General features: G+C 46.4%; 1 protein-coding gene across 2 annotated transcripts in view; it reads right to left on the reverse strand.

Moving 5' to 3' along the window:
• Positions 1-322: 322 nt before the first annotated feature.
• The window catches only part of Bicd2 (BICD cargo adaptor 2), a 50,144-nt gene continuing 25,894 nt past the window's right edge, over positions 323-24,572 (reverse strand). Inside the window, exons 2-8 of one of the 2 annotated variants that reach the window (XM_070033281.1) lie at positions 17,269-17,481; positions 11,799-11,951; positions 8,567-9,025; positions 6,873-7,922; positions 6,214-6,365; positions 4,178-4,388; positions 323-2,441 (exon numbers count right to left, since the gene is read on the reverse strand). In XM_070033281.1, the coding sequence (XP_069889382.1) occupies positions 2,436-2,441; positions 4,178-4,388; positions 6,214-6,365; positions 6,873-7,922; positions 8,567-9,025; positions 11,799-11,951; positions 17,269-17,481 (2,244 nt within the window). In that variant the 3' untranslated portion in view covers positions 323-2,435. Of the gene's footprint in view, positions 4,389-6,213; positions 6,366-6,872; positions 7,923-8,566; positions 9,026-11,798; positions 11,952-17,268; positions 17,482-24,572 lie in introns of both variants that reach the window. The other variant, XM_070033280.1, reaches the window with a different exon arrangement.

Consider the following 24,572-nt stretch of genomic DNA (forward strand, 5'->3'; position numbering starts at 1 on the left):
TGCGTTTTGGTGCTTGTACTGGGGCTTGAACTCAGGGCCTCAGACTCTTACTTAGCTTTTTTGCTCAAGGCTGACTTTCTATCACTTGAGCCACACCTTTACTTCTGCTTTTTAGTGGTTGATTGGAGATAATCTTTGTGAATACAATGTGCTACTGGTATTCGCATTCAATGTGGTGTGCAATCTGGAGGTGCACTCCATACCCAGGACAGACCCCAGGCTGCTTCCAAGCTCCCACCCCAGGGTCTCTGATAGGCTCACTTTGCACTGCTGGTACCAGTCACCTAGAACAGGAGTCAAAGCAATCACAGGGAACAAGCCATGTGCTTCATCTTTTTATTATTCTTTATTTATTGGTCCTACCAACATGACTCTTTACCCAGGCCCACTGTTCCTATGAACGCTGGCTTTGTAGACATTCATGCCTATGTTCCAAGAGTCTTGGGTAATTTTTCCCTCGTATTCCTTTCCCATACTTTGCCTCATTTTCTCAGAAACTGAAGGCATTTGCTTATTATTATTTGTTTGTTTGGGTCTGTGTAAAGATTCCTTGGCAGGAAAACATGCATATGACTTTAAAATAAAGACCAACATTATGACACTAAGGTAATGCACAGAAAAAAAATACAGTACTTAGACATCATTGCAAATAAATACCCCATACAGATGGTTATCTTAAATGTAACAATATTTCTTATGAGTCAACACTGTAACAGAAGGTAAAAATAGGAGTCCCAACAACTAGGAATAAGAAATGCTCGTTCCAGGAAACAGAATTCTTTGAGCCTTGCAATTTATATTATCAAAATTTGTCCTTTTTTTTTTTTTTTTTTTGGAGGACGGAGGCCAGTTTTTCTCCTCCACTAGTACCAATCTGACCACACCAGTGAACCTCACTTAGCAAGCAGTTTGCTAAGGAGCTTTAATGAGTTCTGTTTCCTGAAATTAACAGTGATTAGTTACACCAAGCAAGAGAAGATAAAATGTCCTCCTTTTCACATTTGCAAAGAATACTATGGCTAACCCTCATCCCCTAATCGAGTGCCGACCAACCTTGCCGACTCTCCTGCCGCCCTCTGCTCTTCACAAACGTGTTCATACAGCTTGCTTAGTTTCTCCCATAAAGTCCATTTGGTTCCCAAAGCACACTCAAAGTTTTGTGTTTCTTTTTGTTTGCTAAGCCCCTGAATTTGCAAGTAAAGAATCACTGACTAACAGAATTTTGCACAATTACTGGTTTTTTTTTTTTCCCCTCAATGAGATGCCCAGGGACAAGTGTGAGGTGGGCACCTGCTCCCACCTGCTGGTTCACACTGGCCTTCAGCATTCCCACCTAGCTCTTTGCTGCCCGTTTCAGAGAATTTACTTCACTGGGACACCTCCCTTAACTGATGAAGGCACTACTGGCAATGATTACTAACAAAAAGGTGTTGAAATATAACACCCTAAAAATCGACGACTGTAGAATTTTCTAAGTGTACCACAATTTGGCACAACAACCAGAGTAACAAAACAATTCCAATTTGGAATTTCACTGGTACAGTTGTATAAAATTCTGTTAATCAGCCATGCTTCACAATGTCCTAAAACCCAGAAAATTCTGGAATTTGTAGGTAATACTACTCATTCAATAATTTATCTTTTTTTCTCAAGTGCCTATTACTGTTTTAACCAGAGCAAAGGTCAAGTTTTCTTCTTGTTACATTGAACTATTCCTAAGAATAATAATAATACAATATGAAAAAAACCCCAGAATCAGAATACCCTGGATTTCTTAATGAACATGGCATTTAAGATCTGTAATTTCAAACATGAACCATAATGCCGTATAAACTAAAAGGCTGCTGAACCACAGTGTGGATACATTTAGCTGAGCCCCTCACTGGGTCGAAGCCCCATCTCCATTCTAGAGCTACACACTATGTATGGAGCACAGCTCTGCCTCACGTTGATGCCAGATCAACAGACTGGGAGCTAAGACAAACAGCTAACGGACCACGAGCACAGACCATGGCATCTGAGACCGTCTCTATACGAGGGAGTAGGGAAGCAAATATAATATCAAAATATCAAAAGTGCACAGGTTGATTGGGTAAAAAAGGAACGTGTGTAATAAGGAGACCCCTGCAGTGGGTGTTCTGGCAGGCTCTAGCAAGCCTGACAGTGGCTGTGGAAGCAGGTTCTTCGGCTGTGCAGAGGCTTTTCCAAGCAGCAGCTCGTGGCATTCTCAACATTAAAGCTTTTTTTTTTTTTTCCACCCACCAAAAACTTGTGGAATGCTATTTTGAAAAGAATTGCAGTGGCATATCCAAAATGTTTCTAAAATGTGATTTTTTAGGCTGCCCTTCCTTCCTCTGCATGGGCCACGGGAGGGGGTTGGGGGAAGGGGCTGCAGTGTGACAGGGCTGGGCAGTCACGTCCTCCCAGCAGCTACTCTACAGCTGAAAACAGGAGAAAATAAGACAACATTAGACAATGGTCACCTGACACTTAACAACTAAAGCTCTTGTGCTGGGAGTGAGCGAGCTCGTTAGTTGGCAGAGTCGACGGGCATATGTTAGGGAGGCCAGTGGCTCCAAAGTGCCCACAAAGCCCCTGTAAGTACAAGAGAAGCTGCTGCTGGCCCAGAGAGGAGAGAAAAAGGCAGAAAGTATGTGAGCATGCGAACAGCCATCTTTAGGACGGACATGCAGGGGACAAACATGGCCTGTTCTACACTCCAATGTGCATCTGTTCAGTGCCTAGTCTGGAGGAGACCAAGATACTCTCGGCATCTAGGGAAAGTAGGGACGGACAGCTGTGAAAGGGTCAACAGAGTCTCACATCAGGCAACAATGTCAATCCCCTTTCTACTGGGACAGACTGGCAAGCAGCCTCAGGGGAGCAAGGGGAAGCCTCAGGTCTGGATGCCCTATGGGGACAGGGAAAGGAATACTGAAATGAGTTCTGTTTCACAGTGCGGGAACTCAGGTGCCTGATGCCACAGCTCTGCACTAATGGAGCCTCCAGAAACAGGAGAGTACTTTGGCTACTTAGCCTCTTTCTGTCCTCACTCCCAAATTGCACTAGAAAACCATAAACCTCCTTTCTGCCCTGGACCTGTGCAAAGCTCTCCTCGCACAGGGCTGTGTTGTGCTACATCTGCGTGTATCTGTAACTCAGCCAAGCCCGCTAGCAGCTCTCAAGACTCTGCTTCTTCAGGTCTGAAACCCCCTACAAAGAAGGCCTGAACATGGATAGGCAGCTGGGTATAGAAGGAAGGGCTGCACACCAAGGACCAAGGTCTGGCCAGGCACTTGGAAGGAACACTTTTCTCATTTAAAAAACAAAAACAAAACAAAAAAAACCCTGGCCCTTGAGCCTTGCCACCTTGTTATCTCACAGGCCGGCCAGCAGACCAGCATGCAGATCTCAGAAATGAGAAACTGTGGCCTCCAGCCTCTGTTCTCCCAGGCTATGGTCAGCTGTCTCCAACATATGTGGTTCTCATGTGTAGAATGCAAGAGTCCAGGGCCATTCTTCTCTGGATTTGGGGAAGAAGTTCTGCACTTAATCCTGAATGTGACTTGCAGATGCTGCACGGACTATAATGTATCATTTCTCCTAAAACTATGCCAGCCCACCAGAGCTGTCCTCTGAGGCTGGACCTAGGATGCAGGTCAGAACCTCAGGGAACTGCTTTCAGGTGCTGACACAGACACATGCGAGGAACATGCAAATATGAGCTCCAGGTTCTGCCCTTCTAGGGATATCCAGGGAGGGGAGCAGGACTTTCTCCCTTGGGTTCTCCTGACATACCTGGGGCTCCTGGAAGACACTTCCACACATCTGTCTTCCACAAAGATATGAAGCGCCACCCCATTGCCAAAGCCCCCAAGACAGCAGCTGACACTGGAGGCAATGGAGCAGGAAGTGACACAAAGCTCATGGAAGTGTCTTGGTACCCCACACCACCACTTGGCTAGAATCTTGCCCTCTGTGCATTAGTCACGTTAAGACTGGCCTAGCACCGCTGTCCCGCTGCTGGGTTAGTTGAGGTGAAGCAGATGTTAGCTGCAGCGTGCGGAACCCCACAGCCCTAGTCGCAGTAAATGCTGTGCTTCTCATTGCAGAACACCTGGTTGGCCAGCCCGGTGCCCTCAGCCCTGTCACTGGCACAGGCACAGGTGTGACTTACGCTCGGAGTGGCTGGTTTGGCCTTCGAGGCTGCTTTTGTGCGGCCCCGTCGGGTCTGCTCATGGTCCAGCTCAAGCAGCTCCAGTCGCTGCGTGAGTGCCAGCTTCTGTTGGATGGCCATGCGCAGCAGGGAGTTAAGTGTCTTCTTTTCATCCTCAGCCGCTGCCAGTTGCCTCTGCATCTCATCCAGCTGCGTGATATACTCATCACACCTGTGGGGACCAAGAATGTAGTTGAAGGGCCAAGCAAGGACCTCTAGACCCTGGTATGGCTCCTGAGTTGGGGCCAGGGTTAGGGGAGGCTTGTTCTGGTTTCTTTCAGCAAAAGATTTTTCAGCAAAAGACTTTGATGAGGGCCAGAAAAGCACTCGGAGCCCAAAAATATAAAGCTAGCTTGGATTCTGTGGGTTTTTTTTTTTGTTTTATCTGGAGTGGGAACAGATAAGAGGCTGCTTTGTTCACAGGCTAGAAGTGGTTCCTATAACAAGGCTATGACCCTCAGCAATTTGGCTTTCCTGGAGTGGGGTGCACTCCCCACTTTAAGCTACTTCCTAGCTTCAACAGGAGGACATTTGAATATAAACTGAGATTTGAGTATAAACTGAGGCAAGACCAGGCTTGTTCTCACTCCAAGCCATGATGGATGCTTATTAAGTCTGCTGGGCCACACAGTCAGAGTCAAGGAAAGGTGTGAGTGGATTCTATAATCAGTTCTTCTTGGTCTTTGGGTGGAGGCTCAAGTACCCACCAGGGGGATGTGCAGGGGGGATACCTGCACTGGTTTCCCTTCATTTGTCTAGTTGGTCCCTTGACAGCATTCTTTCAGGGACACATGCTGAACTGTCTTTCTCATGGGTCTGAAGTCCTGGTTTGAATAAGTTAAACCTTTAAATGAAACAAGTTTAAAAAGCTGGTGTTTTCAAATCGGAACTATAGAATTTTTTTCCCAAGAATGATCTTATATCCCGGGAAGAATGGAAGGTTCTAGGCAGGAAGAATGGAAGGTTCTAGGAAAACCCTGAAACTCTCTTTGACCCTATCTGCTATAACAAGGCCCCCTAAGTGGATACTGAGAAACTGGGAGTGTCTGGCCTGGCAAGAGGAAAGCAGACCTCTGCCAGTTCCCCATCCTAGAAGTCTCAGCTTGCTCAGAATAAAGCCAAGTTGATCAGGTTCCATGCCATTCCAATGTCCACCAGCAGGTGGTGGCACTATCTGGTGCAGTCTGAGTCTAAGCTTTCCCATCCCAGGAAAGCATGGGTAAACACTTAAATGGCTCCCAGCTCACCTCAGTACTAAGAGCCCCAATGAGAGAAGAAAGAAAGCATGAAGTTTCTCCTCCTCACTCTTCCCCCACAGGGAGGGTAAGGGATGGGTAACCAGGTGTGGAGTTGGAGGAAAACCTCTTTGAATCTAAAAACCTAAACCTATGCATGTGCCTTATGTCCAAGTTTGGGGCTAACTTGGACAGAAGTTAGTACTCATAACTGTTTGATCCCACCCACCCTAAAAGCTCATTCCTCCCAGCCCCTCTGCTTCTCAGCCTCTTTATGTTCAACAGCAGGACAATTTAGGCCTGGTAGGTTCTCATTAATAGCAAAATTAGATATAGCTCATAGAATCAAGCAGCTGGGGGCTAGACTAGGCAGGAACAGAAACAGGGAAAGGACTATATACCTCCTACCAAACATAAGCCATGTGGTACCCCCAGATACGCTTTACTGGGCACCTCCCTACATGATACATGACAAGCTAAAGTGCAGCTACCTAGAGATTCTGGTGATACATGGTCCTCACAATGCCCCACTTGCCCTGTCACCAACTTGAGGCCCCTGTGTGTCATGATGGGCTGGGGTCCATAATTCCAAACCCAAAAATCATCAGCCCTACATGGTGCTGGACACAGAAACTGGACCAGCAGATCTGCAGGTCTCAGGCAAGAGGTTTAAGGGCTGTGTGTGATGACCACTGATGGCCACAGAAGGGAGAGGCTATAACCACAGCAGCAGCAGCAGCAAGGGTGCAGACAGTGAGTTACCTGGTGGCAAACATAGCTCGAAGTGAGGAGAAGGTAGCTGCATCTTCCTTCAGGGCCTTGAGCTCATTGCGCAGCTTCATCATGGTCTCGGTCACCATGGCCTTCTCATTCTCATACTTGCTCTTCAGGTTGGCGAGGGCCACCTCAGCAGTCTGGGACAGACAGGCACAGGGTGTTTGGGTGAGGAGAGAAGAGCTGTCCTAGAGATGCTCTGGGCTACAATGGGGACCCTGGGTCCAAAGTGGGGGAGATTCTTCCTCTGATGCAATCCTGGGGACAAACTCTGGCAGCAGCATGTCTTAGTGGGTACCACACACTTGTGATCAATAGAGAAAGATTGTGTCCCCCCCAAACCTGCCCGGGACCCCCACAAATTTCCACATCACTCTCCTCAGCACATTTAGGACATTTGTTGTAAGGTGGAAGAAGTTCTTATTGGCCAAGTTCCTTAGATGAAAGGGGACATTGAGCCCAGCTACTCACTCTAGCCTCCTATATGGGAGCCCTGAGCAGAAGAGGTCAGGTGTCTGTGCTAATACAGGGCCATCCCTATCTTGTGGGCCTGAGAAGCACTGCAGTGGATGAAGGATGCAGGCCAAGGGTGAGAAATACCCACCTGGTCAGGTCAGTGTGACCAGCACCCCCCAAGGCTGTCTCACCTGCTTGTTGGCCTTGAGCACAGTGCGCAGAGTGGTGATCTGCTCCCGTTTGGTGCTGAGCAGTGACTTCAGCTTGAGGATTTCTTCCATGAGTGCCTCCTTGTCCTTGTCCACTGCAGGGCCCAGCTCCTGGGAGGCAATGCGTTGGCGAGACAGCTCTGTTGTGCGGTCCACAGCTGCCTGCAGATGCTTGATCTGGTCACGGATGATAGCAATCAGGTTGTAGATGTTCATGGGTTCCCGGCGGGGGTCACTCAGAGGTGATGGCAGTGAAGAGCTGGGTGAGGGGCTGCTGTCCCCGGTCCCACTATCTGCTCGGCCTGCTTCTGTGGCCAGCAGACCCTTGGGCAGGAGGATAGGTGAGCGACGCCCCCGGCCCTCTGGGCTAGTACGGCCTCCAGGGCTGGTGCGGCCGGCTCCACTCTGGCCCTGGCCTTCTCGATAGTAGTCCAGCATGACTCGGTTGGGTGTCTCATTGTTGCACATGCACACATGGTGGTAGAGGTTGGCCAGCTCCTCACTGAAGGTTACCAGCTCATCCTGAGCCACACTCAGACTGCCCTGGGTCTCACCAGCCACATCGCTCACTTTCTTCAGCTCCTTCTCTAGCCTGGCCAGCAGCTCACGGTCCTGGTGGCTCGCCTTCTCCAGCAGGGAGACCTTCTCAGTGAGGGCCTGGCCCTCAGCCTCATAGCGGCCCTTCTCCTCAGCATGCTGGGCTTCTCGAGCTTCATGGGTACTACGCAGTTCCTTGAGCTGCTCCCGGAGTTCTCCAGCTTCAGCCACAGCCACATGGTACTTACAGGCTAGGATCTCAGGTCCATTGATGTCCACCTCATAGTAATCACCGTCTTCGTGGCTGTCATGGTCCTTCTCATTGTCCAGGGCAGTCTGCTGCTCCTTGCCGGTCTGCAGGCGACGCAGGGCACTCAGGTTCTCTGTGAGGCGGCTCACCTTCTCATGTTGCTCAGACAGGGTTCCCCGTGCCTGCTCCAGTTGCTTCTGGGTGTCCTGTAGTGTCGCCAGCAGCCCTACCTTCTCTCGCTCCATCTGCAAAGATCCAAGCATGAACAAAGCTCATCAGTGTGCTTAACAGACCTCCAGGATGTCCTAGCAACATACCAGTTTGTGCTAGGATAGACCATGGGCTCTGCAGATTCCCTGAATACCAGTAACACACAGTGTAGTGTAGAGTGGGCACAATTCACACTGAGCCTTAAGAATGCTGCCCTGGGGCTTGGCAAGTACAGCAGGCTGTCACGGGCTGTTTAGTGCCTCAGTGCTCTGCTCTGGAAGATGGGAGCTCAATTATTTGCTAGATCAAGAGTGGCCAATCTCCCAGGAGGTAAGCCCATGCATTGGGCCCTAATGTCATTTCAACATGTGGTCTGGGAGGGGGAATGTCACATGAGGGGCCAGCATTATATAATTTCAATCTGACACAGTGTGGGTAACAGGGCAGCATGGATACAGGATGTCAGACCTTACCCAATAATCGGAAACCTACTTCTCTGGGATTCTACTCTCTGAGCTACCAGAGTTTCACTTATGGTAACAATAGGATTTAAAGGCAATGTGAGTAAATTAACACTAGCCACCTGTCAGGAAGCCCGGCTTCCTGACAGCAGAACTTTTGGTGATTTGGAGGGGACAGGATGGACCTAGGGTCAGCAGACATGGCCCTGCCTGCTTACCTGCACCAGCTGCTGCTTCAGCTTTTGGATCTCGGAGATATGGAGCTCACTAAGCAGGTCAGAGACAAGACTAGGGGAAGGTGGTGCCAGGCCATCTTTCCTGGGTGTGGATGTCTTGTTGTCCAGCGGTGGTTTGACCATGCCACCATGCTCAAAGCCATTAACCAGGGCTTCGGCATCATTGTTGGGCTCGGCAGTGGCATCATCGCTGAACTTGAGGCCATCCAGGGAGACCTGCAGGTGGCTGGTGTAGAAGGAATCATTAATGCTCATGTAGTGTGACAGCTCCTTGCGCAGACTGTTCTTTTGCTCGCGCTCTGTCTTCAGCGTCTCTAGTGCCTCCTCCAGCTGCCGTTCAGAAATCTCCTTGAGCCGGATGGCATCTTCCAGCTGGCTGTTAAGGTATTCAGTCTCTTCCTCCAGACGCTTGATCTCATGCTTGAGACCCTCAAACTCCACCTGGGAAAAAGAGGTAATGTGGAGGCTGTTTGGATCTCATATACTAGGAGAATGTGCTAGGGAACCATCCTGCAGAAGAAGCAGAACTGCCCAGACCATAGCCCTTTCTCCACTCAGGGATGTGGATGCTAAGAGGATTTCAGAGCATGAGCTGGGAATGCACAGAAATGCTCAGCCTACTGTCAGAACCAGTGTGCCTGAAAGGACTGGGCAACACAAACATTTGGGATGTGCGGAAACTGCAATGCCACATCTATGCTGACAAATTTCTCTTAGGTTTTAAAAAATAGTTGGGTGTGGTGGCTACTGTGTGCTGGTGGCTGCTGGGTAGCAGTGGTTCATATCTGTAATCCTAGCTACTCAGCAAGTTGAGCTATGAGGATAATGGTTCAAAGCCATCCTGGGCTGGAAAGTTCATGAGAATCTCCAATAAACTATGAAAAAAAAAAGCTGAAAATGGAGCTGTGGCTCAAGTGGTAGAGCACAGCTTTGTACAAAAAAGCTCTGGACAGAGCCCAGGCCCTGAGTTCAAGCCCCAGGATCAGCACAAAAATAAAAATTTAAATTAAAAATAAATAAATATAGCTAGGTGCCGGTGGCTCATGCCTGTAATCCTAGCTACTCAGGAGGCTGAGATCTGAGGATAGTGGTTCAAAGCCAGCCTGGGCAGGAAACTCCGTGAAACTCTTATTTCCAATAAACCACCAGAAAACCAGAAAGTGGCGCTGTAGCTCAAGTGGTAGAGTGCAAGCCTTGAGCTGAAGAGTTGAGGGACAGGGCTCAGGCCCAGAGTTCAGGCCCACGACCGACAAAAAAAAAAAAAAAAAATTACCAAGAGTGTGCTAACTAAAAATTCTGTGAAATTACTCAATTTAATACTAATAGCTAACCAAGTCTTTAAGGCACATTAAATACAAACTTCCATGTGTGCTATGACAAAAATCTTATTTCAAATTGTATTAAAAAAAAAAAAGAAAATTAAATTCTTCCAAGGCAGACAATCTCAGCACTAAATCTTCAGAAAACAGACTTGTAGGAGCTGGAAGGCTAAAGGTAGAAGGTAAAACATGATCAGTTTTTACAACTTGACACTGTGTTTGTGGGCAAATATAGAGCAGGTAGCAAATGACATTTGATGTGAAGAACTTAGCAATTTTATGTGTGTATGATGGTCTTGTGGCTTGAACTTGGGGGTTTGAGTGCTGTTCCTGGGCTTTTTCTCTCAAGTCTAGCATTCTACCACTCCAGCCACACCTCCACTTCCCGTCTTTTGGTGGTTAATTGGGGATAAGAGTCTCCTGGCTGGCTTCAAACCATGATTCTTAGATATCAGCATTCTGAGTAGCAGTAGATTGGATCACTGGCACTCTACTGAGTCTGTGACAATTTTTTTTGTCGGTTGTGGGGCCTGAACTCTGGGCCTGGGCGCTGTCCCTTCAGCAATTCAGTTCAAGGCTAGTGCTCTACCACTTGAGCCACAGTACCACTTTCGGCTTTTTCTGCTTATGTGGTGCTGAGGAATCAAACCCAGGGCCTCATGCAAGCAAGGTAAGCACTCTACCACTGAGCCACCTTCCCAGCCCTTGTGACAATTTTTAAAAACATATTTTTTTTTTACTCCCCAATATCTATGTAAAATAACAACTAATAAATGAAGCAATGAAGAACTCTTCATGGATTTGTGTGCTCATGAGAGGTGGGCATGAAGCCCCAATGTCAATGACATAAGTAGGAGTAAGGAATTACAGGAGAGTTGTACATCATCAATGGCAGGGTCTTTCCAAGCCTTAGCTTCTCCTGTCCTCAGGACTCTAATTAGCATGAGGTATCTTTAGGTCACTGAAGGACTGGAGGTTGTGAGCTCTGTGGTTTCCTGGGAAGCAGAATCTGTTCCCTGCTTCCTTTTGCAAACACTAGATTTCTACATAATGTATGAGTTTCCTCATGCAGGATATAAATACTAGGTTCAGTGATAGTGAGACTTTTCTGTTCTAAGAGCATCTGGGATGTAAGGGGTTTCTGAGGAAACCAAGGCTGGCATCCATGATATTCTGGGACAATCCTGGGATATTTACTGGGAAAAATAGTTTCCAGCAGGACTGTGGCTCTTGGAAAGTTGGGAGCGTGTTTGGGCCCTAAGTGGTCCTGAGTCCAGGTTCACCTTGTTCCATCAGGGGGCCCTCTATGTGCCTGCTATTGTCAGAGTTATGTCAGTATTTCAGGCTTTCCAACATCTGAGAGAAGACAGAGCCTAGAAGTTTAGTCTAGGGTTTTTTGTTTTTTGGTCAGTCATGGGGCTTGAACTCTGGGCTTGGGCACTATCCCTGTGCTCTTTAGCTCAAGGTGAGCGCTCTACCACTTGAGCCACAGTGCCACTTCCGGTTTTCTAGTGGTTTATTGGAGATAAGAGTCTCACAAACTTTTCTGCCCGGGCTGGCTTTGAACCGTGATCCTCAGATCTCAGCCTCCTGAGTAGCTAGGATTACAGATGTGAGCCACCGGCACCCAGCTAGTCTAGTGTTTTTTGTTGTAATCTCTTGGATTTGTTGTTGTTGTTGTTTTAATACCTTGAATTGGCCAAAGGTCAGCAAATACTACAGCCTGTCCTTGTTTAGTGGTTCTGAAGTATCTAGATCCTGTTTGCTCTAACCTCATTGGTGGTAGGCCTCAGGTTGTAGAACAACATAGGAAAATGGAAGATGGGTAGACAAGAGGGCTGAGAGACCTAGAGGTGACCGAGGCACCCACCCACACTCTGCAGCTGACGACTTGCCTGGTTTTGTCTGAGCACAGACACTTGCTTCTGCAGGCTGATGTTCTCCTCTTCTAGCTCAGAGTAGTCCTGTAGTAGGCGGGCCTCCCGGAACTTGTACTCCTTGATGTCATCCCGAAGGCGGCCACGCTGGATCTCCACGTTCTGGTTAATCTGCCAGGGCAGAGACAAAAGAGGTGTGAGCTTCCACCCCTGGCCCCATCACCCTTGCACCTCACCTCCAAATGGCATGGGGAGGAATTTAGAGTGGACAGGCACAGCATGGCATGTCACAGAGCTAGGACTTAGGATCCAGGGAAGCATGATGTGTAGGGAGTAGTTTACACATAATCAGATCCTTTTAGCTCTTCTCAGCTCTGGAACGTCTGGCAAGTGACTGAGCCTACTCTGACCTCCCCACCCTTGGTTTTCACCCATAAGATAGGGCTATCCTGTTGATAAGACTGATAAATGAAGCAATGCTGTGGTACAAAGTTTAGAAGTGATCCAACAATTAAACAGTGTATACTCCAGAAAAATAAGATACATCCACACAGAATCCTGCACACCAATGTTCCCAGCATCAGTGCTCACGATGGCCAAAAGATGGGAGCAATTCAAGTGTCCATCAACAGGTAAATGAATAGATAAATGTGGTCTGAATACACAGCACACTACTATTTAGCCACAATAAGGAAAGATATCCTGACACTTGCTACAACATGAATGAAGTTTGAAGACATTCTGCTGAGTAAATGAAGCCAGTCAGTCACAAGTGATTATACATTGTATGATTCCATTTACATGCAATGTCTAAAACAGACAAATCCACACAGACAGAAAGTGGATTTGTGGGGCTCGAGTGAGGGAATTAGAGTGACTGAGAATGGAGTTTCTGGAGTGATAAAACATTATAAATTCACAGTGAGGTCTACCTGGTAGATGGCTTGCCTAACATATGCCTGGTCCTGGTTTTATCCCTAGTCCCACAAAAAGAAAAAAGAAAAGAAAATGACTGTGGGATGGGGTACACATTTATGAATATGCTAAAACCCTGGGTTATACACTTTTAAGTGGGAGAGATGTACAGGATACGTTACCTTAACAATGCTATTAAGACATTGGTTCAAGACTCCCAGTCACCGGAGAGACAATCACTGGGAGAGGCTAGTTGCAGAACCCAGGTGAATGGAATGCAATCTAGAGTCTAGGAACTCTCTACCTGCTGGTCTGAGCTGTGTGACTCTTAGCCTTGACCTTCTAGAAATTCAGAGCCATATTTTTCTTTATGATGGGAGCTGTCCTATACACCTGTCCTGTCCCCTACTCGCAATGCCCTGATGGCCTCTATGGGCCCTCAACATTCCTGCTAGCACTGTCACCTCAGCTCATGCAGGGTTTGCTCTTGATCATATCCATGTGTTCCATCTGAAGAACACAAGACTCCAAAACTCCACACAAGGCCACACAAAACAATAATGTCAGATCAGTAATGTCACAACATATAGCAAGCACTCCTCATAAATGCTTAGCACTAAGATGGTACTTAACGTCGATGCCATATAGACACAGCCCTGTCAGTGACTCAAGGAAGTAACAAAGTTGACACCAGAATAAAAAAGATACTGAAGAGGGAGAACACTGAAGGGGGCAAAGCCTAACCTGGGAGGAGAAGGCAAATGAGGTATGTGCTGTGAGGAGAAGAATCAGTCCCATCACAGCTATCACAGGCAGGACTTTAGTCCCTGACTGAAAGTTTGGGTGCCATGTAAGCCAGTGCATACCTAGGCTCTCTAAAAACAATCTAGGGCTCAGGTAGCATTCTGACAAAATAAGTGCTCCCAATTCTTGCCTTCTCTTTTGCAAACTTAAGTGTTTGGTATGCAGTAGGTACTCAAATATATGCAGTACGACTCCCTGGCCACCGGCTGGCTCCTCAGGTGGACTGGAAGGTGGGGGGGGTAAGGTCTTGAGACTCATCAGCTCCCCAGGTGCATAGGACAAGAATGATAGACCTAAAATCTATCTGGGCAGTGTGAAGAGAAGTGCTAAGAGGATTTGCAAGGCAAAGACAAAGACAGCGACCTGCCCAACTAAGACTGAGGCAGATGGCCAGGCCAGATACCGACAGCACACTGGGAGTGTTCTTCAGAAGCAATGCCTCTGCCAGAAGGCTCCCTACGAGTCTGTCCTTGCACCATCACTAGGCCCAGAATCTAGGTGATTACCCACAATCGAGCTTTCTATGTCTGAAGAGTGTTTGGCTTCTATAGGCCAGTGGGTATATGGTCTTGTGGTCAGATATAAGCATAAAGAGGTACATCCAAGTCACACCTGTAGCTTGGCAATACCACATGGCAAGTGAAGGTGTTGTAGGAACCAAACATGTACTTTTGCTCCATGCACCCATACTTCTATACCAACCACAACGTGTAGGCAACAAGGCCCTACTGGCCTAATGCCTGGCTCCTCCACCCAGCACACACCCACGCTGAAGGCTCAAGCAGGCTCTGACTGGTCACTGGGGGTTAATGTTCTCTCAGGGAAATACGTTCTCCCAAGAGAGCCCACATGATGTCAGCCCAGCAGTCAGGGACAAGCTCTGCTCTGTGCAGACAAGGCCCAGAAGAGGAGGACCCCCCTGACCACAAGAAGGGTATGACAACTGGCCTGCCTCAAAAGGGACACTGGTCATGGGGGTTTGCAGCCTTCTTTGCTGCCCCCACTAAAGCCCCCAAAATCTGTCCACTCAGAACACTGTTTGCCTTGATGGCCTAGGGGAGTGGGTAGGGCTCTGGTACACACACACACACACACACACACACACACACACACACACACACACACACACACACACACACACACACACACACACACACACACACACACACACACACACACACACACACACACACACACACACACACACACACACACACACACACACACACACACACACACACACACAGCTCTGAGTCATTCCTCAGATAATCAACCACTTACCAAAGGTTCAGACCTCCTAGAAAGAACACCAGCAGGACAAAACCTGGCCAAAGCTGTCCACTGCAGATCCTCTTCACAGCACACAATGGTTAGGAGTCAGAAGTCCAGAACCACTCTACCCCTACCAGCTTGTTTACTTTTATATGACAGAACACTGGAGAATCACCTGGATGACCAGTTTGAGGAAGTCAGAACTACCTGCCACAGGTCCCGTGTATTTGGTACCCCTAAGGCTTCCTGGTTCTTACAGTGTGCTAGGGGTGGAGAGGATCAGACACATAAACCAGTAGTTTCTAGAGAGGTGTTGCAGGAGGCAAGTAGTGGGTCAAAAGGCACAATCCATCATCAAAGGCTCACTGACAGCAAGACCAGCTCCAACCCACAAGGATGCCAGCCTTGGGCAGTAAGGAGCTCAGCAAGCGTCTCAGACCAGGAAGCAATAGCAATGGAGAGTAAGGAGCTGAGTGTGGCTACGACAAGTGGTAAGACCAGAGCCTCCACCTCAGACCCAGTAGGGTTCCCATGGCTCTGTAGCAAGGGAGGGAAAGCAGTGTGGGGAGGGGGCTTCACAGGCTTGGGGATCAAGGTGGGGAACTTCAGGAGACAAAAGAAGGCTGTGTATAGAGACTCAGAATTTCCTCTTGAAACACAAACAGGAACAGCAGGAATCTCTTCCCCTTAACCTCAGACCTGCTTGTCTTTAATTGACTGAGCTCATTTCCGGACCAGCAGAGTCATCCAGCCCTCTTGGCTGCCCAGAGAAGGGATAGAATGTGAGGGATGGATGAGAACCTTGCACTGGCCTTTTTGGAAAGGGAGGTACAGATAGACAGATGGCAGCCAGGGAGGTGGGTAACAGCCTCTCCTCTCATCCTCATCACAGCCTTACTTGTGGGAGGAAATGAGATCATCCATTGTGGCTGCATGGTTGCCTCCCCAGCTCCAGGACAAGCCTCTCCCCAGGTCGTACTGAGCCAACAACCACCAGCCCTGCAGGGCCCTGACTGCTGTACACCCTCATGGCCTGTTGACCTCTCAGTGAGAATATCCACTGCACAGGGTGGGGCTTCTACAGCTGGAACAGATGTCTAGAGATGATTGGGGCAAAGGAGCACAGGGTATTCCCTTCAGGGGCTCTTAGAGACTATGAGTGTACAGACAGGAAAACTAAGACTGTAATGAGAACAGGGCCTTGCCTAGGCCTTCAGGCTCAGTGGGAGCTAAAACATCCCTCCAACTCTTAGCCAGGTGGCCACAGCTAGGGCTGCAACTCATGTGGGGCCTCTGGGTCTTCTACTCTCCTACCCTTGCCTTGGTGATAGAATATCACCCTTCCTTAAAGACCATGGACTTTCTTAAGCCCCCTCATCTCCTGGCAGGTTTCTCTCTGGATTTTGTTTGTTCTGAGAGTCACCACACTGCAAATTGGACCATGGCCTATTCAGTCTTTACTAGGACTCATTTCTCCTTGACATTCCCCATTCTTCCCCTCGGGGGAAGAATGCCCCTACTAGGCCAAACATGGCCAAGCACCGAATGAAACAAAAGATCCTTGAGGTAAGGTGTTGTGCAGTGACAGAACATCCTGTAGGCACTAGGCTGGAGCTCTATGGAAGTATGACTATTGTCCTGACCTGATCTGAGTCTGCTCATGGACCTGTATTGTTAGAAAGTTGTTAACAGCTTAGACACAGCAGGCTTCATATTTTTACCTCTGTGGAGGAGACCAGACAATGGCTGGATAAAGCCAGAGGCCAACACAGCCCAAGTGTTCCCCAAGCTACATTCTTTTTGCATATATTTTTTGTTGTAAAAATTCTGTACAGAGGGGTTACAGTTACATGAGTAAGGTAATGAGTACATTTCCTATCTAGCATTATTACTTCCTCCTTTGTTTTTCCCCCTACCAGCCCTCCCCTTGGTCCCCCACCCGGGGCAAAGTTGAAAGTTTGTTTTCAACATAGTGTCTTGTACATCTCATTGTTACAATAGGTCAACCTGTGTCCTTATTTCAGCATTTTGTTATTTCCCTTCCTCTTCCTAAGTTAAAAAAAATGTATATACAAGATGCAGGGCACCGACATCAAATACAGTGAAAACAGGGGTTATACCATGGGGGAAGAACATACAAAAGAAACAAAAAAATCACACGGTACATTATAAATACATTAAAAACAACAGCAAGAAAGAAAAAACCTCTTGTGTTCTTATCTTGGGGTTCATTTCACTTAACATCTTATATGGTCATATGTACGTACAGAGCTTTTGACCTTTTTGGCTTGTCCTAGACATATACTAGTTACTGCAAATAACAGAAATCATGGGACCTATGTTTCTTTAGGCGTGGGTTACCTCACTTAATCTATTTTTTTTCCAAGTCTTTCCATTTCCTAACAAATGGGGTGGTGCCAAGGCACATTTTCCCAAGGCACATATGCCACATAATGTACTGTCACAGTTACAAACATCACCCCCAAATCCTGCTCACCTCCTTCAGCTCCTGAGCCACAGATGTAAGGCGTTCATTCTCAGATTGTGTGTTGGTAAGGACATTGCGCAGCTGTTTCAGCTCTGTCTGCAGCTCTAGCACCTTTCGCACATAGTACTGCTCCTTGGAGGCTGACTCTTGGATCAGGCTCTCCTCTCGGCTCTCCCCATCTGCAGCCACCTTCTTGTGGTTTGTGTGGGCCTGTCCAAATGCCTGTATTGAGAAAAGACATTCATGAGATGCACATCCTGAGGCCACGGAGTAAGAAAAACCCAAGACGACAACTAACATGAAATGAGAGTAGGGTCTTTGATCTAGGAGACTGTCTGTGGCATGCATATGTATAAACAAGCACTAATATGCATATGAAGTGAGCACACTTCATCATAACAGACAAACTAGTCTTAGTGTACGCAGTACCAGGACAGGGCATGGAGGACAGGATACCATGAGATGTATTTTGTGGCAAGAGCAATGTCAATATAGGATAAAGTGCCAAGCTTCAGCCTGGGGGCCAGCAGAGAAACTCCTGAGGACCAATTGGGGTCTAAAGGTACCATGAGCCTGGCTAAGCCAACATGGAAGAACCCTGGAGTTGCTACTTATTGCCCTAACTTCCTCCCAACTCCAATTGGGAAAATCAAGCTCAGGAAGATATGCTAACCACCCACACACGGGGGTGAGGGAGTCCTCCTATCCAGCTGCTTGATGTTCACATAGCCTTTAATTATTCTTGAGAAAACCTGGGCTGGCAGTAACAACCCTAACCCTGGGGTCAGTGATGAGGTAGGAATCAGCCAGAGAGGCCAGCACAGTATGCAGGCCTAGAAAGTACCAGACAAGGAGTGAGCAGCAAGGGGGCAGGGCCCTGAGCCCAGGGAAAGGTGAGAGTGGCAAGCAATGGGTGCTGGGTATCAGCTTATACTTGAGGTCAGTAATTGTGCTGCATCCTTGACCTAGCACCTTGGTTGGCCTAGACTTCCATTCCATGCTTCCCTAGAAGAGCCAGGCCTTCAGCAGGAGTCTTCCCTGCTTCTTTCCTCCCTGACTCTTTATGGGATGCATGTCACAGCAGGAAACGAGATCAAGAGAAAGGGTACCTACCTGTAATCTTAGCTACTTGGGAGGTTGAGAATGGAAGGAACATGGTTCTAGGCTAGCCTGAGCAGAAAAGTCCTTTATACTCCATTTCAAATGAGAGAAGCTGGATGAGGTATCGTGTGCCTTCCATCCCAGCAATGACAGAAAGTCTAAAATAGGCAGACTGACTTCTAAGTATATACCTGGCAGAAAGCAAGACCCTGTCTCAAAAATAACCAGCAAAAGAACAGGGCTGAAGGTATGGCTCTGTAATAGAGTGCCTGCTTAGGAAGTATGAGGCCCTGAATTCAAATCCCAGTACCCTCCTCTCCCCAATTAAAAAAGCCACTAAAGAGAGAGAGAGAGAGAGGGGGGGAGAGAGAGAGAGAGAGAGAGAGAGAGAGAGAGAGAGAGAGAGAGAGAGAGAGAGAGAGAGAGAGAGAGAGAGAGAGAAGGACTTTTTCAGTCTTAAGAAGAGGAACATTTTCACTCATTTATTACTTAATATTAAGTTTAGGACTTCAGTCCAAGAAAACAATTGGAGAAATATAGAAAGCCAACTGTACAAGGATGTTATTAATCAGCTAGACAGTTGTTTTTGAATATCAATAAATCAAAACATAAGAGAATGACTCATTTCTTTCCTGACAGGGAACCAGCCAAAAAAAGTCAGGTCTGGTGGGATGACCCAAAAGGGAGATAAGCTGGGCACCAGTGGCTATGCCTATAATCCTAGCTACTGAGGAGGCTGATATATGAGGATTGCAGTTCAAAGCCAGCCCGGGCAAGAAAGTCTGTGAGACTCTAATCTCCAATTAACCACCAGAAAGCTGGAAGTGGTGCTGTGGCTTAAGTGGTAGAGTGCTTGCCTTGAGCTGAAGAGCTCAGGGACAGTGCCCAGGCCCAGAGTTCAAGCCCCGAGACCGGAAAACAAAAACAAACAAACAAACAAACAAACAAAAAACAGTAACCACAAAACAACCAAAGGGGAGATAAGGGAAGACAGGCACACTTTGTAGACCTTGAGAACATGAGATCCTGCCTGTAAGAGCACACATATGGGCTGAGCCATGTGCTATATGTCCGGTGATGGTGGGGGAGCCCTCAGAATGGGCTAACAGGACAATACGGACCAGCAGAAAGCTCAGGGTGGGCATTAGGACTGAATAGGGATACTGGACATCTAAGACACCCATGCTCCCTCCCCAGATGGGAGCATCTGTTCCCAGTCCTCTGCCATTTACTCTGTATTTCAAATCAGCTCAACTTTGTGATGTATTTTCTATTCTCCTTCATCCTAGAGTTTGAAGAAGGACCAAGTCACAAACTCCTATATCTCCATGGCACTTGACCATAGGAGACACAGAGCTGGCACCCACCCAGAGCTCCTTGCCTGAGTAGTACCCAAGTTCCTCATCAAGTAAAGGGGAGTAGGAGGCTGCAGGCCAATATGAAGCAGGTCCTTTGATGCCTAGTCCAGCACCTGTGGCTGCTCCAGATTCACCATAAACCTGGAGCTGAGGACACAAGTATTTCCTCAGCGCTTTCTCAAAGTGCAAGGCTGAACACTGTGACACATTGTTCAAGCCCAAGCTTGCCCTTGAATCTCCTCTCCACCCAAGCTCCCAGCATTTTCAAACACACCATGATGGAGACTGTTGACCTCAGCAGGAAAGAGATCATCAGAGACTGAATCTACCTCCTATGTGAAAATGTAAGGACTGGAAAATGATAGCAACAATATGCATGAATAATAAATAAGCAGCAGTTTTCAGGCCACTGGCACTGGCTGAAGGAGACTGAAACCAATGGTAGAGTCTGTGGAGTAGGAGCTGGGAGACAGTAGGCAGAACAGCAAGGGCAAGCAGAGCTGCAGCCTGGCACAAGTCTTCACCGAGGATGGTTAGTGTGCAGCTGAGGAAACCATAAAAAGGAGCACACAGAGGGGCAGTGAGAACAATCTTTACCAGTCTCTGGGGTGTGTATGTGGGGGTGGGGGTGGGGGTGTTGTCTTGATTCACACACAGCAGAGGGAGCACTCCCAGGGACTGGAAAAATCAGCCTGGATTACACACTGTATAGGTATGGCAGAATAATGCATAGACACTCTGAAAGCATTAACCCATTTCCTAGTCACTACATTCCAGGACAAAGCTCAAGTACACAGGCAGGAAAGCAAAAACATTTCGTAGGTTAAGAGCCCCCAATGAATGGCTTTGAGAAGGAAAACATCAATGGACAGCACCCAGAGCTGACATACCCACAGGAGCAAGAAGTCAAATACCAGTACTGAATCCTACTAGTTAGGGACAGAGAGGAGGTCAGATGTGCTAAGCAAAGATAGAATATATTAAAGACCCAAATGGAACTCCTGGAAATGAAAGGTAGGAAATAACAGTAGACACACTGTGTAGTAGATAAGTCCATTCCGAAACAGAGCAAACTGCTCCAATGAAATACAGAGAAAAATAGCTCAAACAAAATCCAATAAGCTAGACAGAGCATTCCTCAGTGAAGTGTGGAACCATTCCAAGGAGCCTTACTTATGGGGAACTGGAATCCCTTCAGGTTACAAAGAAGGGAAGACAGAAAAAATATTTGAGGAAAAAAGGGCTGAAAAAGTTTCTAATTTTGGTGAACTATAAATTCACAAATACTAGCAGCACAAAAATATAAAGGCACACAAAGCACAAAAAATATAAAGGCAGCTATGCCACAGCATAAGATAAAATCATTTAAACTTAGCAATGCAACAAAACTACTAAAACCACGGTGAACAAATGCAGCAGTGGTATTCATTAGACAGGATGTTGAAAATGAACTATGAACCTTGTGGATGAGGATAGGAGGGGCTGGGAAGGTGGCTCAGTGGTAGAGCGCTTGCCTTGCATGCATGAGGCCCTGGGTTCGATTCCTCAGCACCCCGTAAGCAAAAAGAAAAAAGCTGAAGTGGCACTGTGGCTCAAGTGGTAGAGTGCTAGCCTTGAGCTGAAGAGCTGAGGGACAGCGCCCAGGCCCAGAGTTCAGGCCCCACGACCAAACCCCCCCCCCCCAAAAAAAAGAGGATAGGAAGGAAAAACTGGGAGAGAGCCAGGAAAGGGGCATCACTGTCCAAAAAGCAATGTACTCATTACTTGACTTACACAACTGTAACACTCAGAACAGTACCCTTTACAATAACAATTTAAAAAATTAAAAATACTACTAAAATCAGCCAGAGGAAAAAGGATACAGGACTTACAGAGGAGCACAGATAAGGATGATGGCAGATCTACCTGCTAAGCCAGAAGACAACAACATCTTCAAACCCAAACAATTATCAGAAAAAGAGGTAAAATAAGGTGCGATAAAGATTTTAGACACACAAAAGCTGAAGGAGGGGCTGGGAATGTAGCTTAGTGGTAGAGTGCTTGCCTAGCATGCATGAAGCCCTGGGTTCAATTCCTCAGTACCACATACACAGAAAAAGCCGGTAGTGGCGTTGTGGCTCAAGTGGGAGAGTGCTAGCCTTGAGCACAGAGAAGCTCAAGGAAAGTGCCCAGGCCCTGGTTCAAGCTCCAGGACTGGCAAAAACCAAACAAACAAAAAAACAAAAGCTGAAGGAATTTATCAACAGCACACCTGTATTTCAAAGTATATTATATAAACTCCCTCACACAGATGAAAAATGGTACCATATAGAAATCTAAATCTATAGGGAAAATTAAAAGCTCTAAAAAAGATTAACTAGGTGATATGTGGGTTAAATATAGAAGATTTGTTCTTTTTTTTGTCAGTTGTGGGGAGAACTCTGGGCCTAGGGCTCTTCAGCTGAAGGCAAGTGTTCTATCACTTGAGCCACAGTGCTACTTCCAGAAGACTTGTTCTTAAGTTCCATTAAACTTACAATTAATTTCAAGTCTGGTGTGGTGATAAACATCTGAAAGCCTAGTACTTGGAAAGCTCAGCCAGAAATATCATGAGTTCAAGGCCAACCTAAGCTACACGGTGAATTCCAGGCCAACTACATAGTGAAACTGTCTGAAACAAACGTACAAACAAATCTCAAAGCCAGACCTAGGGTTGCTAAGGCCTGTAATCCTAGCTACTCAGTAGGCTGAGGCCTAAAAATCAAGATTTGAAGACATCTTGGGCAGACAAATCCAAGAGACTCTTATTCTAGTTAGCCAGCAAAAAGCTAGAACTGGAGGTATGGCCCAAATGGCAGAGCACCAGCCTTGAACAAAGGAAGCTAAACAAGAGTACAAGACTCTAAGTTCAAGCTCTCATACCAGCACAAACAACAACAACAACAAACCCAATCCAAACCAAAATAATTAATTTCAGCAACCTCTATCATAATTCCAAAGACCTGCCAGGTACCAATTGTTTAAGCTTGTAATCCTACCTATTCAGGAGGCTGAGATCTTAGAATCATGGTTCAAAGTCAGCCAGGGCAGGAAAATCTGTGACTCTTATCTCCAATTAACTACCAAAAAAACCCAGAGTAGAGTAGGCTCAAGTGGTAAAGCACTAGCACAAAGCAAAAGGGCTCAAAATTTCCAATTTCAAAGCATAGTAAAATATGATTACAGTACGGTACAGTATGGTACTACCACAAGAACAGACAGAGATGAGCAACTATAAACCCTGTATATGGTCAACTGATTCTTGACAAGAGTACAAAAATAATTCAATGATAAAAGAATAGTTTTTCAACCAATAATGCTAGGACAAGTGAATATTCATATTAATGGTAGGATCTCTGGAAAATCCCCAAATAGATCTAACAACTAAACCCACTTCTAAGTAACCCATGTGTCAAATGAAAATACTTTGAATAAAAAAAATGTACATGAGAATTTATAGCATGTCAAAAACAAAGTACTTAGGATAACAATAGTACTAAATGCTTGTTTTGAAAAGAAGTCTAATGAATAAGTTATCAGTTTCCATCTTCAAAACCTAGTCCAGGTACCATGGGCCCAGGCTGGTGGTGTCTGGTTGCTCAACCTAGTATCATGAAAGATGTACTAGGACGGTCTGTCACTCCCTCTAAAATCCCAGGACCCTTTCCACTCTGGTATAGAATTGGAATTGATACTTAGGGGATCATTACCTACTAAAGCTAAACATGTACTTGTTCTCCAACACGGCATTGCCACTCTTAGAAATGTGCTGGGGAGGATACAAGAAAAGGCACATTTCTAAGAACATTACTGAGAAAAAGTCCAAACTAGAAAGGCTCTAAGATCTATCAACAGAGGGTGTGTCAATACATTGTGACTTATTTACACAAGAGAATACTATGCAGAAATGAACAATGAATATTGTTATATGAAAGAGATGAAACACATACCCGTACACACTGTGACTCCGTGTACGTATTAGGTTCTAAGAGTAGGTAAAGTTAATTTATGCTGACAGGGCAAGTGCCTTGGAGACCCCTATGAAAGCTTCTAGGGTCTGTGAGATTCTCATTCTTGATCTGGGTGCTAATTACATGGATGTGTTCAGCTTGTGAAAATTCACATTTCTGATTTATGCTCTATATTTTACTTACTTTAAAAAAAATCATGTAGCTCCAAAAAAACCACATGCCTATATATGTCAGGTTCCAGGATTATTTCCCAGCACTGAATAAAAATAAAAATAAAAACAACAAAAATAGAAGAAATGAGCATGACACCAGTGGCTCATGCCTGCAATCCTCGCTCACTACTAGGGGGCTGAGACTTGGAAGACTGTGATTTGAGGCCAGCCCAAAGTCCAAAAGACTCCATCTCCAAAATAACCAGCAAAAAGCCAAGCTGGAAGTATGGCAGAAGCCAGTCATGAGTACAAAAATTGAGCAAGTACAAGTACCTGAGCTGGAAAAAAACAAAAGCAAGATTTATGAAAAGACCAATCAAACTGATAAACTTGTATTAGAATAATGGGTATGGGTAAAGAAGACAACTTACCAGAATCAGCTAAAAGAAGAAGTAGCACTACAGCTTCTACAGAAATTAAGAGAAAATGGTAAACTCCTCTTAAGGACAGAAACTACCAGAACCCACGGAAGCAGAAATAAACAACCTAAATATTCTTCTATTAAAGCAATTAATGTTAAACATCAGGACTCAGATGATTCACTGGCAAATCCTTCCTAATATTTAAAGAGGAAATAAGTTCAATTCCATATGAACTTTTAGAAAACTAAAGAGTATGGAATCATTTTATGAAACTCATTATTCTATGACCCA

Source organism: Dipodomys merriami, unplaced genomic scaffold (assembly GCF_024711535.1).
Source record: "Dipodomys merriami isolate MVZ:Mamm:240054 unplaced genomic scaffold, mDipMer1.0.p SCAF_22, whole genome shotgun sequence".
Taxonomy (NCBI): Eukaryota; Metazoa; Chordata; class Mammalia; order Rodentia; family Heteromyidae; genus Dipodomys; species Dipodomys merriami.